This window comes from Rhinolophus sinicus, linkage group LG13 (assembly GCF_036562045.2).
Source record: "Rhinolophus sinicus isolate RSC01 linkage group LG13, ASM3656204v1, whole genome shotgun sequence".
Classification (NCBI taxonomy): Eukaryota; Metazoa; Chordata; class Mammalia; order Chiroptera; family Rhinolophidae; genus Rhinolophus; species Rhinolophus sinicus.
In genome coordinates this window covers 45,317,614-45,333,673 of record NC_133762.1, presented here as the reverse complement: position 1 = coordinate 45,333,673, position 16,060 = coordinate 45,317,614, and the positions used below count along the sequence as shown (strand labels likewise).

General features: G+C 37.8%; 1 protein-coding gene across 1 annotated transcript in view; it reads left to right on the top strand.

Moving 5' to 3' along the window:
* Window positions 1-15,800, top strand: part of HAO1 (hydroxyacid oxidase 1) — a 50,491-nt gene extending 34,691 nt beyond the window's left edge. The window contains exons 4-8 of the mRNA XM_019734922.2: window positions 573-748; window positions 5,891-5,982; window positions 12,748-12,906; window positions 13,017-13,086; window positions 15,049-15,800. Coding sequence (XP_019590481.2) covers window positions 573-748; window positions 5,891-5,982; window positions 12,748-12,906; window positions 13,017-13,086; window positions 15,049-15,119 — 568 coding nt within the window. The 3' untranslated portion in view covers window positions 15,120-15,800. The remainder of the gene's footprint in view (window positions 1-572; window positions 749-5,890; window positions 5,983-12,747; window positions 12,907-13,016; window positions 13,087-15,048) is intronic.
* The last annotated feature ends 260 nt before the right edge of the window (window positions 15,801-16,060 follow it).

The window sequence follows — 16,060 nt, the reverse complement described above, 5'->3', positions numbered from 1 at the left end:
GACCCAGTTTGGAGACCAAATGCGGCCTGAGCTAGTTTTATACTTGCAGCATCTCATTCTGTACTTCTGTTTTTATTTTCCATGTAAAACAGGAATCACAGAGTATCAATTTTGTTTTTTAAAAATTGTTTTAAATTGTAATAATATTGGTATATGAAAGCCCTTTGTAAATTGTAATGTACTAAGAAAGAGTTCATCATCACAATTACTATGCATTGATGGCTGAAAATAGCATCAAATGTGTTGTCTGTATCATAAACTGGCTTAAATGGGTGGAGCTATTTGAACGTGAACATACATTTTTCCTTGAAACTGATTTATTTATATAAAAATAGCCTAAGATGAAAGCTAAACTTTAAATAACCAGTTAAGTCCACTAGACTGTCACATTTTATCCCAGAACCCTACATCAAACCATGGAAAATATGCATGCAACCAACCTATCGATGGTTGAGGCATGAACAGCCAATTGATTTGAAAACGGTAACTTTTTTTCCCCTTTGAATGAGTCATTGTAAAGATAACTCTAACTTTGGGAAGTTTCTCATTTTACATATATATCTTTATTTCAGAATGAAAAATTTTGAAACCAGTGATTTAGCATTTTCTCCTAAGGAGAATTTTGGAGACAACAGCGGACTTGCTTCCTATGTGGCTAAAGCGATAGACCCATCTATCAGCTGGGAGGATATTAAATGGCTGAGGGGGCTGACATCACTACCAATTGTCGCAAAAGGCATTTTGAGAGGTTTGTTTCTTTCTCTACTTGAGTTCATACTGATTTTATGATCCTTTGTAGATATCATCGTGATGTTTCTAAGGGAAAACAATCAGGAAGAATTAACATGGATATCGAAAGCGACATTCCATCTCTCAATTCTCTCTTTTGAAGTTAGTATTTCCTCATTCTTAGGCAATATACTGAAGGACAGCAGGACTCTCCTGAAGTAAGAACTCACCCTTTTTAAAGCACTGGGATGCTGTTGCCTTATTTTGGAGCTGTCACCAAATCATGGATCTTGGCAAGATCTATTAGGTTGGTGCAAAAGTGATTGCGGTTTTTGCAATTGTTTTTAACCTTTAAAACTGCAGTTACTTTTGCACCAACCTACTAGAAGGTCCTACTTTGACTGAAGGCTGCAACTGTTTCTCTCAGGCCAATGAGAAGCCCCAAGGATGATATTATGACAGCCCAGACCTGTTTTAAGAGCCTTTTCTATTTTTCTCCTGTTTCCTCCAAGTACTTATGACTAGGACTGATTTTTGAGTGTGGTGATCTCACATCACCTCCCTTTAAAGAATGGTTGACTAGGACATTAAAATCCTCAGTTATCCAGCCATGGGTATTAAGGAACTACTTCCCCACTATTCAATCCCACATGTATTCAATCCCACAGGAATGTACCAGTGACTGTAATAATTTGGAGTGTAAATGTGTTCACCCATCAAAATGTTTTCTTGCCTTTGAAAACCTTTTTTTTTTTTCAGTATGAGTAAATAGATAACTGCCAAATACATATTATTTTAAATGGAAAAAATTATGTAAATGGCTCGGGGGTGAGAAATTCTATTAACTTGTCTCAGGGTTTAACAACAACTTAGAATCAAAACTTTTTATAGGTTTTACTTGAATACGTGTGAGTCCCATGGCCCCTATTTGTAAAGCTCTAGGTCTACCACTGACTTTATCTATTTAATCTTACGTATGCAGAATGAAGCTAATAAAAGTAAAAGAATGGGTCCAGTGAAGCTTTCAAGTAGTGGGGATATATTTAAATCGGTCTTAATCTGTGCTTTTAAAAAAATATTGTTGCACTCTTTCCAGTTGAGCATTGTCCTAGTCCAAAATTTCTGAAAAATTAAATTTCAGTGAGTATAGCCTGATGTTACAAACACTTTTAAACAACAGTTTCACTGCCCTTTCTCACATCCATATTGTCATCCGTGATTATTAGTGCTACTTCCTATAGCTGCACTCAACTGCAGGTTTTAACATTAGCCTGAAGGTTCTGCCCCATTCATGCACTTGTCAAATCACTTATTCATTTACTCAGCCATTCCTTACGTAAACATGTATCATGCTTACTGTGTGCTAAATTTTTAAAAAATAATTATTATTATTATTATTTGAGGTCCCTAGCCAAAAAGGGACAGATATATAAACAAGAATTTGGGTGCAATAAGCTGTTATAAGTGCTGAGATCAAAATGTATGTGGTATAAGGGTGTTTAAAAGAGGGTGTGGGCAATTATAAGAGTAGGTCAGGGAAGGTTTCATTTCCGAATGAAAGATGATGCTTGAGTTTTGCTATGATATCAGAGCAAATGACTCTCAGACTGAAATACTGCTAAAATAAGGCAGTTGTAAGTAACAATTTATAAAACATATAAGCCATATTAGAGACAGTAGACTGTAAGATGTTTGAGGATTACTAACAATCTTTATCAGAGAGCAAGGAACATCATCAGATTAGCATTTTAGAAAAGTCACACTTTCTATAATGGAACTAATGGATGGCAGTGGCAAAACTAGGGGCAGATAGCACATTTAAGAAACTATTGTTGCTCAGTCAAGAGATAATTGTGCCTGACTTGAAGGAACTGAGAGAATGCAATTGAATTAGAAAATTAATGCATTTTCAAGCATTTAATTCACTCACATCATAGTGGTAGCCCAGGGCAACTGACTTGAAAACACCAAGGAAGAATAAAGTTTTAGTATGGTCCCATATTTGTCTATGTTTAATAGGGAACAAATATAAGAAAGAGATTATGCATTTTTTTTTAACTAACTTTTCCAATTAAGATTCCCAATATATATCATTTTCTACAAGTTGGTCCTCTAGAATATGATGGAAATCTATTGAATTAGACTTTACTATCACGTGTTTTGTTAAAAATACTTTGGCTTCTAGAACTTCATTCTGTTGTCATCTTGATCAGGACCACCACCTTCGCATCCATATGGATCGTATGACTTGTTTCTACATATTTTCACAATGTTTTGCACACAATAAATAGCCCAGATGTTTACTAAGCAAAATCCTCAGTGAAAATTAGATGAGTCTATAGATTAGAGAATGCTCAAAAGCAAAAGAAAGAGTGATGGGACATTTGGCATTTGAAAGGAAATAACTTGTTTATACAAGTACAGTTTAGAATGTCTAGTTTTTCTGTAACTATTGATTTCATTTATTTAACAAACAAGAATCACCTCTATGACAACAACTGCATGGAGTAGTTCGTAGCCTCAATCTGGATGGGGGTGGGGAGCAGTTCAAGGATGGCGGGGCCCGTTCGGGGCTAATTAGTGCTCACTATTTCACAGATCTTCACTGAGAAGTTAAGTCACACGGATTGACTGAGAGTTGCCTATCTTCTTTCATTTTTCTTTAACCAGAAAGATGCAGATTATGTTTGCAGGCACATGGAATCATGGGCAACTGGAAAAATATCTATTACCACCATTTTAAGAATTGCATTTTAATGAATGCAAATTGGAGTACAAGATGTAATCTCTTCCTGTGGTTAAACTCTGCCCTTGGAAAACTTCAACACAAACTCCAAACATGTATTTGAGACAGGATTTGGTCTTTGCTAGAACTCACGCTAACAAACAAATGGCTTTATGAGCAAAGGCATAATGCTTTTTAGAGTTGTTGGGTTTTTTTAATTAAAATGTTTAACTAGGTTGTCTCACTTCTATAGTGGCTTTTTGTTTCTCAGAAACTGTTTTCTAACTAGCTCATTTTCTATACAAATTTTTTTTCAAGACACTCTCAGAGGATATTCACTCAGTGTTCCTGGATTGTGTTCAAAACTGCTACCATGTATCTAGGATTGAGTTACTAAATTCCTGTAAGATATAAAAGAGTCCTGGTCAAAAGCTAAGATATAACACAGTCCGGGTCAAAAGCCCCGAGGCCGTGAGGGTAAATCTTGAATATTTACACTTCACTTTGGTATTTTAGATTAAATATGGAAATAATGTATTAATAAAATAGCAAACACTACTATTCCCTATTGACTATTATATTTGTCAATCAATTAACGTAGTGACTGGCAATTAACAAATGTGGAATGCCATATTCATAAACTCTAAGCATTAATGAAAATATCAAAAGTTCATGAACATTTTCCTAAATCAGAGCAGTTTGATCCTCTCATTAAGGCAGCATGGTTTTCTCTCTGTGTTAAAATAAAATGTAAAACTTGGATTAAAACAGCCATAAAACAGTCTCATAGAAACACTAGATTTTATATTTAATATGAAATAAATATAGAATATCAATCATTTGAGTATATAATAAAATGCCTAACAACTCAGGCTTACAGATGAATAAATAACATACAAAGAAGTTAGTTGGTAAACACTGATATTTATATATCAGAACACCTTTCATACTATTTAATTGCATTTTAGAGTCTCTCATAGCATTTCCTAAAGGTGGATTCTAACAACAACCACCTGATGACATGATGTCTTAGCCTAGCTTCCATAACAAAATATCATAGACTGTGTAGCTTAACAAAAATTTATTTTCTCACAATTCAGATGGCTGGAAGTCTTAGATTAGGGTTCCACCATGGTCATTTTCTGGTGTAGGCTCTTCCTTTGGGTTGCAGAGGCCACTTTTTAACTGTGTTCTCACATGACCTCTTCTTTGTAGGAACTTGGAGAGAGAGAGAGAGAGAATGAGAGCTCTCTGCTATCTTCTTATAGGGGCACTAATATCATCATGAGAGCCCCATCCTAATGACCTCATCTTACCATACTTATTTACCAAAGACCCCATCTTCAAATACTGTCACATTGGAGGTTATGGATTTTGGGGGGACACAAATATTCAGTCCATAAAACATGGATTTAACATTTTCATATATCTATCATTTTAGAAGAAAAATAATATCAGCACTGTTTTAAAAACTTAGAATATTTGGAAAGTGGTGTTCCATGAAACACATTTTGGAAATGGTGTTTTAGCATAAAATTTGAAAACCATCAGAGTTACAGATTCTCCTATGAATCTTATTATTCTTAGTCAGGCCTGCCCTTCACCTCCATTGTTGAATTTATAAATATATACAATATTCTGTACCCATCTGCGTAAGTTTCCAAAAATCTGATTTTCATTACAACCTTACACCAATTATTTTTAGTGTTAAATTTGAGAACTAGTATTACTTACATTCTGTTAACAAATCATTTGTTACTGGGAGAATGCTGAAAATAATAGTTTAAAATATAAAACATAAAAAAAAATGTTGGAACTTGATTTAAGAGAACAATTTATTTTAAAACTATAGTTTCAGAAATCAATATACTTAGAAGCATGATTAGAGATTTAACATAATTTTAATATTACCTTTTGACAGATTTCAATGGTCAAAATACATTTAATTACAGAACAATATAACTTAAAATAATTACTGAAGTTATAAATCTGTATTTAAAAATATTTTTGAATTAGACTTGTTCATTACCTGTTACACCTAAAGCACTTGCCACATATATTCTTTTATGCTATTGAAACTGTAGAAGAGTAATTCTGCTTAATGCTAAATGGCATGATCTTATTAACAGTAATAAAAAATACTTAGCAAAGGTACTTCTTTATGAGGATAAATAAGTTTTAACTGCATGTCAATTTGGTATCTACTGGTAATTTTATTTATAATTAAATTGTAAGTGCTAACTTTTTTTCACCAAGGAAATTATCACGACTGCTCTAGATCTAATACTTGGGTATATTTCTGTCCTAAAGGTTCCCAGCAAATTATACTTGTGTATGTGTGAGGTCAGGCTCCCTTTGACAGCGGTGCTTCAACCTCTAAACCCAAGCCATCTGTTAAGTTGCTTTTTCCATTAATGTTTGTCCTGCTTTTTCTAGGAGACGATGCCGGGGAGGCAGTTAAACATGGTTTGGATGGGATCTTGGTGTCAAATCATGGGGCTCGACAACTTGACGGGGTGCCAGCCACTGTGAGTTGCGGCGTAGGACGGGATTTCTCTTTGGAGTTCTCTCATTTGCATCACAGTTTTGATTATCTCTGTGTCTGCCTCTTCTCTGTGAATATTTTTGTGTGAATGCTCAAGGTGACATATATATGAATATGTATGTGAGATCTTGAATTTTAAGTTTAGTGGCACATAGCTACTTAAATTCGATCGTTAATTTGTCCAATACATTTATTTGTAAATTTATAAAAGCCCTTGTTAAATAACAAGTCATTTGTGGGTAGGGATTATTTTTGTATTCATAGGTGTACTGACAGGTACAATATGGAGTGATTATGCCATAAAAGTCCAAGAAAAGAGATGTGCTAACAGATAGTTGTAATTAAAAGCTAATGTAAAAACTCTGTGGAGTTTGAGATCGTTGATAAAATTGTGACAAGAATTCAGGAGGAGGGAAAGACTAGAATATCCTGTGGACATGGGTTTGAAGAGCTGCCGAGAGAGGGCAGGTGGGTGGGAAAGGAGATGGAAATCCTATGGCCCATGTGCGGGGAGATCAGGTGCAAGCAGGCTACTCTACTTAAGCTATGAGCTCCCTGGCTGCACATGAGAACTTTAAAGTTCACTTGGGGAACTTTAAAGAATCGCGATGCCCAGGCTGCCCCCCAGATCAATTCGTCAGAATCTCTGGGGGCATAAACGTCAGTATATTTTAAAGCTGCCCAGGAGATTCCCAGTGTGCATCTATGGCTTTTATACACTATACACATTATGCTAGGCAAACCAGAGTCCAAAATCTAGATATAAAAGTAAACTAAACTGTCTGGAAAGGTTTGGGACTGAGTTAAAACTGTGAAGGAAAATAGCCCCAAGAAGGCCAAGAGCCAAGGAGACCAACAGAGGCACTGGGGCAGATTTTAAGAGCAAGGATTAGGGGCCCAGAAATGGATTAAAAGTCATGGAGACAGACACATACATGTATCCTGGGGTGGATTTCATGGATGCATGATCCTGAGTGAGGGCCAGGAGCTGTAGGTGGGGTGGGGTATTAAAAAGTAGTTCCCTTCCATGCTGCCCATTTGTGGGCACTTGGCCAAGATGCGTTTAGATGAGGCAGTGGTTTTGCAGTTGCCTTTCACCTCTGCTCTGTCCTCATAGGACCCCTGTTTTTAGAGGTGTGAGCCTAAATATGGACTGAGAAAGAATGGGATGTGTTTGGGGAATTCCAAGGAATCCATTTTGTTTGCAGTACCTGGTGGGGGTGGGAGAGTCCTAGGAAATATGCCTACCTGGACAGGTAAGGGAGGAGGTTCTTGAATATGATGAGTCATTGGATATGTAATAGAAGAGTTTGATTTAGCAGCAATGAGTCTTATAAATTGGATTTTGGTGTGACAGGAGGCAGGAAGATCAATTAGGTGGCCTAGATTTTTATGATAGCCGAGGAAAGAGAGAAGCACCTGAACTGAGACAGGGCAAAGGGAATCAATTTCCATTCCAAATCTTATTTTTCTCACCTTTGAAAGTTTAAACATCATTAGATTATCTCTTTGGAGCCTTATACTTAAATATCCTATAATCCAGTTTATTATAGGCAAAGTAAGCTAGCATCATGTAACAAAACTTAAAAATAATATATTCAAATAATGTGGATGGACTTTCTAGACCACTATCTCTCAAATGGATGATCATGTGCCTTTTCCCCCTTTTTATCAGAATCACTCAGTCATAGTTATTAAATGGATGGCTTTAACTGGGGTGAACAGTTGAATTTATTCAAACAACTCTACGTAGAATAGAACAAATAATTTAGTCAAGTAGTAATGGATTGTTGTTTCATTGAGCTAGCAGGTTGATTTAACTAAATCCATAGACCAGCTGTGTAGGTCTTAGGGGAGATTCAATGACTACAAGGGAATATTGGGTGTACATATCTGTACTCATAGTTTTTCCTAAAGCACTAATGGTAGGAATGAACCAAGTCTTTGCATACTGAAGGATTACATTGTCAAGAATTGAAATCATAAAACTGGAAGCTTTCAACCCTTTCCAATTCAGTTAAACTTATAGAGACCTATCTTCTTAGGTGATATTAAATGTTGCCGGCAGATAAATAAAAGTTGGAGAGTGAAGACCTCCTCTGGGCAGGGAGAAGTTGGTTGGTCACAGCTCAAGGCTTTTTGTGGATTTATGCCTCTCCAGTGTATGAAGACATAGATTTTGTGTGCGGGCCAAATTAGGTTTGTTTTCTAAAAATAATATCTAAATCTACTGAAATCAAATCTAACTAGATTTTAAGAGAAAAATATCTAAATGATGTGGTTTATTTTCCTCTGGCTGAGGAGATACGGAAATTTATATAAAAGGCTTTTTGACCTGTGGTCTCCGGACTGTTTTAAAAAAACTATGACCCTCCCCCTTTGCATGCTGTATGCAAGAGAGGAGATGGTTGCTTGAGTTTAGCCTCATACTTTAGAGCAAATTTAAGGCCAATGATGGTGAGAGAAATGTGAGAAAGGATTCGGCTGACAGAGAGGATGTTTTATTCCTTAGTATGAGGTGAGTGGTCAAGTGCTTGAAGGAGGCTGTGGTATAAAACTTTTCAGTAGATGCACAGAAAGACTTGTTCTCCCACAGATTCCGTGACATCACAAGTCAGAATCAAAGAGGCAGAGTGATGTCATAGGACGAGCACTGCAATGGTCTAGGGTCTTAGGTTCAAGTTCTTGTCTTGCCTCTCCTAAGGTGTGAGAGCTAAGTGAGCAAGTTGCTTAAATTTTCCACCTAAGCTTCTTCATAGTATTGTGTTGATTGAAAGAAAAAAGTGACTGGACTATGTGATTTGTGCATTTCTGTACATTACAGAGTTCCCTTGGATGGGAAAATACTTAGCACTAGTACTCCTAGAATAGAAGTTTAAGTTTAGTTCGTCTTAACACCAGCCTACTGAGAACTACGGCCAGACCTCTGCTATACCCAAAAGGAATTAAAAATTTAAGTTCACATCAAGCTCCTTACCCTCAAGGACAATAATGTGTCCAAGATTGGTCTTGAAGTAATTAGAGAAAAATATGATCGAATCAAATAGACTTCCAAAACCCGTATTGCAGCATCTCAAACTGGGCTGTAAAGACGAATTCTCTGGAGTCTGAACCATAGCAGCATTTTATTTTTCATTTTTGTTTTCATGCTAATGGGACCCAAACTGATTTAAGCTTAAAAATATGACATTCTTTTCCAGTGAAAATTGTCAACTGTTGAACAGTTTCATAAAATAAGTATGTGGGTTTCCAAAATTGACTGCTTGGGCGTCTTCTATGAGATCTAAGAGATTTTATTTGTTTCCTATTAAACAGGATCCATGCAATTCTACCTTTGAGAAACACTTGATGTATCAGTTAGCTTTCACTGTGTAACAAACCACTCTGAAGCTTACTGGCTAAATTCAATAGCCATTTACTTACGGCACAATTTTGTAAATTGGCAGTTTGGGCTGAGATTAGCTGGGCTGTTTTCCTGGTCTTGGCTGGGCTCACTCCTGTGAACCTGTGGTCAGCTTTTGGGTTTACTAGGACAGGCTGGTGTAGGATGACCTCAGCAGGGACAGCTCTGCTTGGTCTCACTTCTAGTACTTAGTGGGCTGGTTCTCATGCAGTGGGAGAGTTCCTCCACAGTAAGTGCAAGCATGCAAGGCCTCTTGTGATCTAGGATTAGAACAGACGAGTTGTCATTTCTCTCACATTCTGTTGGGCACAAGGGCTAGTTCAGATACAAGGGGTGAGGAAATTGACCCATTTCTGCCCTGTGATGGGAGGAGATGAAATGTTACATTGCAAGGAAATGAAGATAGGAAGGGAAATAATTGTACCCATTTTTGCAATTGCAAACAATCAGCCAAGCCTCCATGGGCCCGTGATTGTCTAAGTTTGCTTAGTAGAACCCCCTCCACCCCAGGGCTGCCTGGTGAAGTGTGATACCATGTTTCCCCGAAAATAAGACCTAACTGGAAAATAAGCCCTAGCATGATTTTTCAGGATGACATCCCCTGAATATAAGCTCTAATACATCTTTTGCAGCAAATGCATCTTATTTTTGGGGAAACATGGTAGGTGGAGATGGATGGAGTAGGGTAGAGTCAGAGAAGGATTTATGGCCTGTGGCCTGGACTCGGTCTCCATGACATTTAAGTAAAGAAGCTCTGGCTTTATCTGCTTTGATTTATGTTCGACTTCTTTGGTGTGAAACCTTCAAAGGCTTCCATGACTAAAGTGTCAGAAATCAGTAGTACTAACAATGAATGCTATAGGAAGATAGAAAGATAAGAGCTCCTTGTGAGTGGAAGTTTGGAGGAACAAGGAGCATCCTGGAAGAGTATGACTTGAGCAGGAGTCTCTGTGAGTCAGATCTGTGTAGGATTCTTCCCTGCATCTCTGTGATTTTTCTTTCAGGATCCCTTAAACTGCCTGGCATACGTGTTGAATATACCAGGTCCTCAGTAAAGTGTTTGATAAGTCAGTGAATGGGTGGATAAATAAGCAATAGTATATTGGGATCTTACCATATTTTCCTGTAGATTAACCCCACTGGAGTTAAGCCCACAATTAGTTGTCTAAGGAACCGCTAAGGAAAAGAGAGCTGCAATGAATGGTCTCTTAGATGTGTAGCACGCTGAAAAGAAGGAAACATAACAGTCATAAAATAGTGGATTTGTCTACTATATTTACTTATTTATTTAATCCCCTCTGATCAGAATTATTCTCTGAAATACACACCCAGTAAAAACTGCAGTGAAGGAAAGAAAAAGAGAGAAGGAGAGGATTGCTCTGCAACAGACAGAGTCCCCTTGTCCACAGACACATGAAACACCAATCTGGGTTCCGTTTTATAACCCAGGATTCACATTTTCAGTATCCTTATTAGCTTCCTTTTAGGCCGGGTTGGGCATTGGAAATAACTAAAGAGACTTGCTAAGTTTGAAAAATGTGTATTGAACCCAAGCTAGCTAATATTTTTCTTTGGTTCTGGTTTCAAATGGGGAAATATGCTTAATTATAGCTTGCATCATCGCTTGAAAATTGTAGCATTTATATGTTGATGTAACTTGCCTGACTGTAAAAGCAGGACTATGTATAAGTAAGGGGGCATATGTAAATGGATCCAAAGCATGTGTGGCAAGGCAGGAAAGCCAAAAGGAAAAGGGGAAAATCACATTGCTTGCCAAACATTTAGAGGCCGCACGCCAAATGTTGCCTTCACTTCCTCCAAATCTGTTGCTGGGTTTGGTCTTCAGCCTTTTACATAAAACTCCCTTTAAGTTTAGCCTCTAAAACTTTAGGGGAGAAGTGGGAAAGACTTTGAGTGATTTCAGTACAATTATTTCCAAGAAAACTGCCCTTGAATGTATGGTAGCTTTTCCAGCATGCATTTTAAATGGGGATTGGACTTAATTTTATATTGAAATATTTTGGTATGAACGTGGGTAATTTCTACAGATTTTGACCTACAGGTCACCTTGGGAATTCTTTCCATTCTCGAATGCAAAAATTTACATCAAAGTCGCCGACTGCATCAGCTATTAGCTATTAACTATATTGACTATTAGCCAACTATATTCGCTATTGCCACATGATGTTATAAAACAAGATTCCAAGCTCAGTGATTTAAATCAACAGTAATTTATTCCCATGAAACTTTGTGTGAACTGGGGGCATGCTGATACAGACTTGGTACTGGTTAGATGGCTGTGCTCCCAGTTTCAGGTCCAGCTGGACTTGGCTGGGCTACCTCTGTAGCTTGAATATTTATCTTGGGGCCCAGCTAAAGGGGAAGCATTGCCGAGGGGAATCTCCTCTTCTGGCAAATGGCACAGGTACAAGAGAAAGTTGAGACTCAAGAGGTTGCTTAAGGCCTATGCCCAGAAATGACATTCTGCCCTCTCTGTTCATATGCTATTGGCCAAAGTAGGTTGCAAGTCTAAGGCCAATGTCAAAGAGTGGGCAAGTGCACTCTGTTTTTGTTTTTGTTTTTGTTTTTCCTTTTTAGCGGGAAATACTGAGAAGTTGCCTTGGAAAGGAAATGGGTTCAGAGTGGTGTGAAGGATCAGGAATAATAACACAATCCACCAGATGAACCTCTAAGAGGATTGTGTGTTCTCTAGTGGTGCTATAAGCCATCATCAAATGTCAGTCAAGACAAGGAACTTCAAGATGCATGTGGTCATATTCCTTTAAAAACAAGAAAAATATTTTCATGGCGAGTTCTCTAATGTATTGGCTGAATGCAAAGTGTGTTGGACAGGGAAATCAGAGACCAAGTTTTTCATTATTAGCCGTGTTTGCATTTTTATACATCACCGCTTATACTACCATCTGAGTACGAACTTTAACAACTGATTTTCAATGAGTAAATAATATTCAGAATAATTTATATAAGCAAGATATCTCATTTACTTTTATGCATTTATAAAGAATAACTATATAAAAGTTAAGCATTTTTAAATTGTGTTTATATTTTAAAAAATAATGGTCTTTGAATTGGAGTATCAGGAACAGAAAAATAGTCTTGGACTTTAAAGAAAAATAAGCCCCTCAGTTCCAAAAGCAGTGGATTTTTCAGTTACTAGTGTTTGCCCCTGTTTTATTTCCGGAGGGAATCATTTTACTATTGATTCCACTCCTACTTGGTTTCTTTTACTCTGAGCCCCAGTCATAGGGTCATAGGTCTGTGGAGGTTGAGTTAGGTTGCAGTTCATCATGATCATGTGACATTATTGACCTCTTCTCTCCACAGATTGATGCTCTGCCAGAAATTGTGGAGGCTGTGGAAGGAAAGGTGGAAGTCTTCCTGGATGGGGGTGTTCGGAAAGGCACTGATGTTCTGAAAGCTCTGGCCCTGGGAGCCAAGGCTGTGTTTGTGGGGAGACCGATCATTTGGGGCTTAGCTTCCCAGGTAATTGGAGGACGAAGAAATAAATATATAGGATGATTCAACAGTGAAATAAATACATGAAACAAGTCAGAACGACTTACCCAAAAGATCTGTGTCTTTTACTTACTTAGGGAGAGAAAGGTGTCCAAGATGTCCTTGAGATACTAAAGGAAGAATTCCGTTTGGCCATGGCTTTGAGTGGTAAGACTTGTTATTCCAATTGATGACTTCCTTTCCTTCTAGAGGTCTTGAAGCCAGGATTCTTGACAGGAAGAAGTGAATTTGAAGGGGAAGAGGATGGAATCATTTGGGGGTAGAATTAAATTTGAATTAAATTGGCTCAATCTTTACAGATCTAGTACAGAGACTCTGAACTGAGTGACTCTGCAATGTGCACAATCTGTCACACTTAGCCTCTGTCTTTGGCGGTCTTATCAGGATAGTTAGGTAAATATGAGTACCTTAAGGGTGAATGCTACATCATACTCTTCCTCTTCTTGTAACATATGAACAATACACCTACCTGGCTAGTCAACACCTCCACCTGGATGTCTAAGTGACATCTCAAACTACCTGTTCAAAACAAAACTGCTCACTTTTCCTATTAAACCTGCTCCACCTGTGGACTCTCCGGTTCATGTTAATACCATTGTTTCAGTTGCTCAGAGCAAAAATCTCAGTAATTACTGACTCCTCTTTTTCCTCACACCCTCACATCCACAGAGGCTCTATCTGCAAAACGTAATCAGAATCTGACCTCACGCACCACCTCTGCTGCCATCACTCTGGCCAGAGCCGTCATCAGCTTTCATTATCTTGGATATTGCGACAGTCTCTCTGTGTATCCTTCTCATCATCTGTTTTCCCTTGGGTATTGCAGGTCTGTCTCTGTCTGTCCTTGCCTGCCTCCCCCTCCAGCCTATTCTGATCATGGCGGTTAGCATGAACTTTATAAATATTATTTCAGATCATGGCACTTTTCTGATCAGAATTCTCCAATGGCTCTGGGTTTACTCAGCGTAAATGCTAAAGTGCTTATAATGGTGGGCAAGGCCATACAGGGTTGACCTCTGTCACCTCTCTGACCTCAGCTTCTACTACTGTCACCCTTGCTTATTCTGCTCAGGCCTCCTTTATCTCTCTGCTGTTCCTTGACTATGCCAGACATGTTTCAGGCACAGGGCTTTTGCACTGGCTGTTCCCTCTGCCTGGATGCTCTTCCCCCAGATATCTACACGGCTAACTCCCTCACGTCCTCCAAGTCACACATACACTGTATTTTCTCAAAGGAGTCCATCCTGACCACTCTATTTAAAAATGGCATTTTGTTCTTCATCCACCCAATCACCTTTCAGTTTCCTTTGCCTGTTATTATTTCATTCTTTTCCACCTTTAGCACCTCTCATTTCCTATAGATCATCTATCATATAATTTAATTTTTAAATTACATGCATTATATATTATCTCTTTCCTCTCCAGAATGTAAGAAGCATGAGGCAGGAATCTTTGTTTTGTCTTCACTGCAGTGTTCCCAGTGCCTAGAGGAGTGCCTGGCACATAAACAATAATTTCTGAATGAATGAATAAATAAATAAGTACCATTATTACTAGTCACTGCTTTAAGTGTGACTCAGATGGACCTCCAGATGCAAAGAATGACCTTGAGTTAATTATCAACTCCTTCACTTTTGAACATAATGAGGGTCTCCTTTTCTGTGATCCATATCACCCAGATTGTCCCCATAAATAGAAACCCCAGGGGGTTTGTCCCCATAGATAGAAACCCCAGGATCAATGTGTACTCACTGCTGTGCTGAGCCTGTGTAGACACAGCCTCAGTGAGAAGAATGCCATTGTGTGAATCCTCACTACACGTTTTCATTTGCTACAGACATATCCTAAAAGAGAGCTTTCAGCCACCGACTCTCTATTAAATGTGGCAGAAAGAATATACTCTTTGTGTTAATAAAAATATGTGCCAGTCATTTTGTGTTAAGGACTGTTTAGGTAATAAAAATGGTCTCATGCCACATAAGATTTGGCAAGGCTACCTTGAATCATAAACCTTACATTTGTCAAGTTTTACATTCCTTGGGAAAACGATTACCTGCCTGATTATTATTGCATTCATTTCATATTAAATGTATGCATTATTTTTTTCAGGGTGCCAGAATGTGAAAGTCATCGACAAGACATTGGTGAGGAAAAATCCTTTGGCCTTTTCCAGGATCTGACAGTGCACAATATTTTCCCATCTGTATTATTTTTTTTTCAGCATGTATTACTTGACAAAGAGACACTGTGCAAAGGGTGACCACAGTCTGTAATTCCCCACTTCAATACAAAGGATGTCGTTCTTCTCCAACAAAATCGCAATCCCTTTTAGTTCATTGCTTTTGACTTTTCAATGGGTGTCCTAGGAACCTTTTAGAAAGAAATGGACTTGCATCCTGGAAATATATTAACTGTTAAAAAGAAAACATTGAAAATGTGTTTAGACAACGTCATCCCCTGGCAAGCTAAAGTGCTGAAAAACAAAAGATACCCTTTGGTAAAATTGAAGGTAGCTAACAGCTGAGGTGAAAAGATAATGATCTCACTGTTTATTAACCTGCATTGTGTTTAGATATCCTTAAAACAATGTTCTTAAGTTGTAAGCTCGGGTTCAAAAGGTTGGATGTGCCGGGAGAAACAGGCGACTTGGATTCAGAGTACTAAGGAGGTAGCACTTGATAGAATTGGAATGAATTGGTGGTAATTTGTGATTTTCTAGATACTTTTAAAAACCTTGAGCTGTGCTACTTCTTTGAATGTAAATTTCCATTCACATCTTTAGCATCTGAATATATCTGAATATTTCATGATATATATCGCTTTTTAATCAGAAATAAATAAAGCATATTTTTTAAAAAGAATCTATCTGGTCCATTTGTAACAATATGGTTTTCAACCATTTTAATCTTGGAATGCTAATTACCTCCCTGCTCCCCTTATGCGTACTGCATTAATTATCATACCACCTAGTTCCTCTCCTTGTCTTTTGCTTCTTTCCATTCACACGCAGTGCTAGCGGCATTATTGGTGAGGGTCATGCCAAATGAAAATAAATGTTGGCCCCTTATTCAAAAAACAGGAAAAAAGCCTTTTCCTTCTTTTCAGTTTCTCTCTTAACATG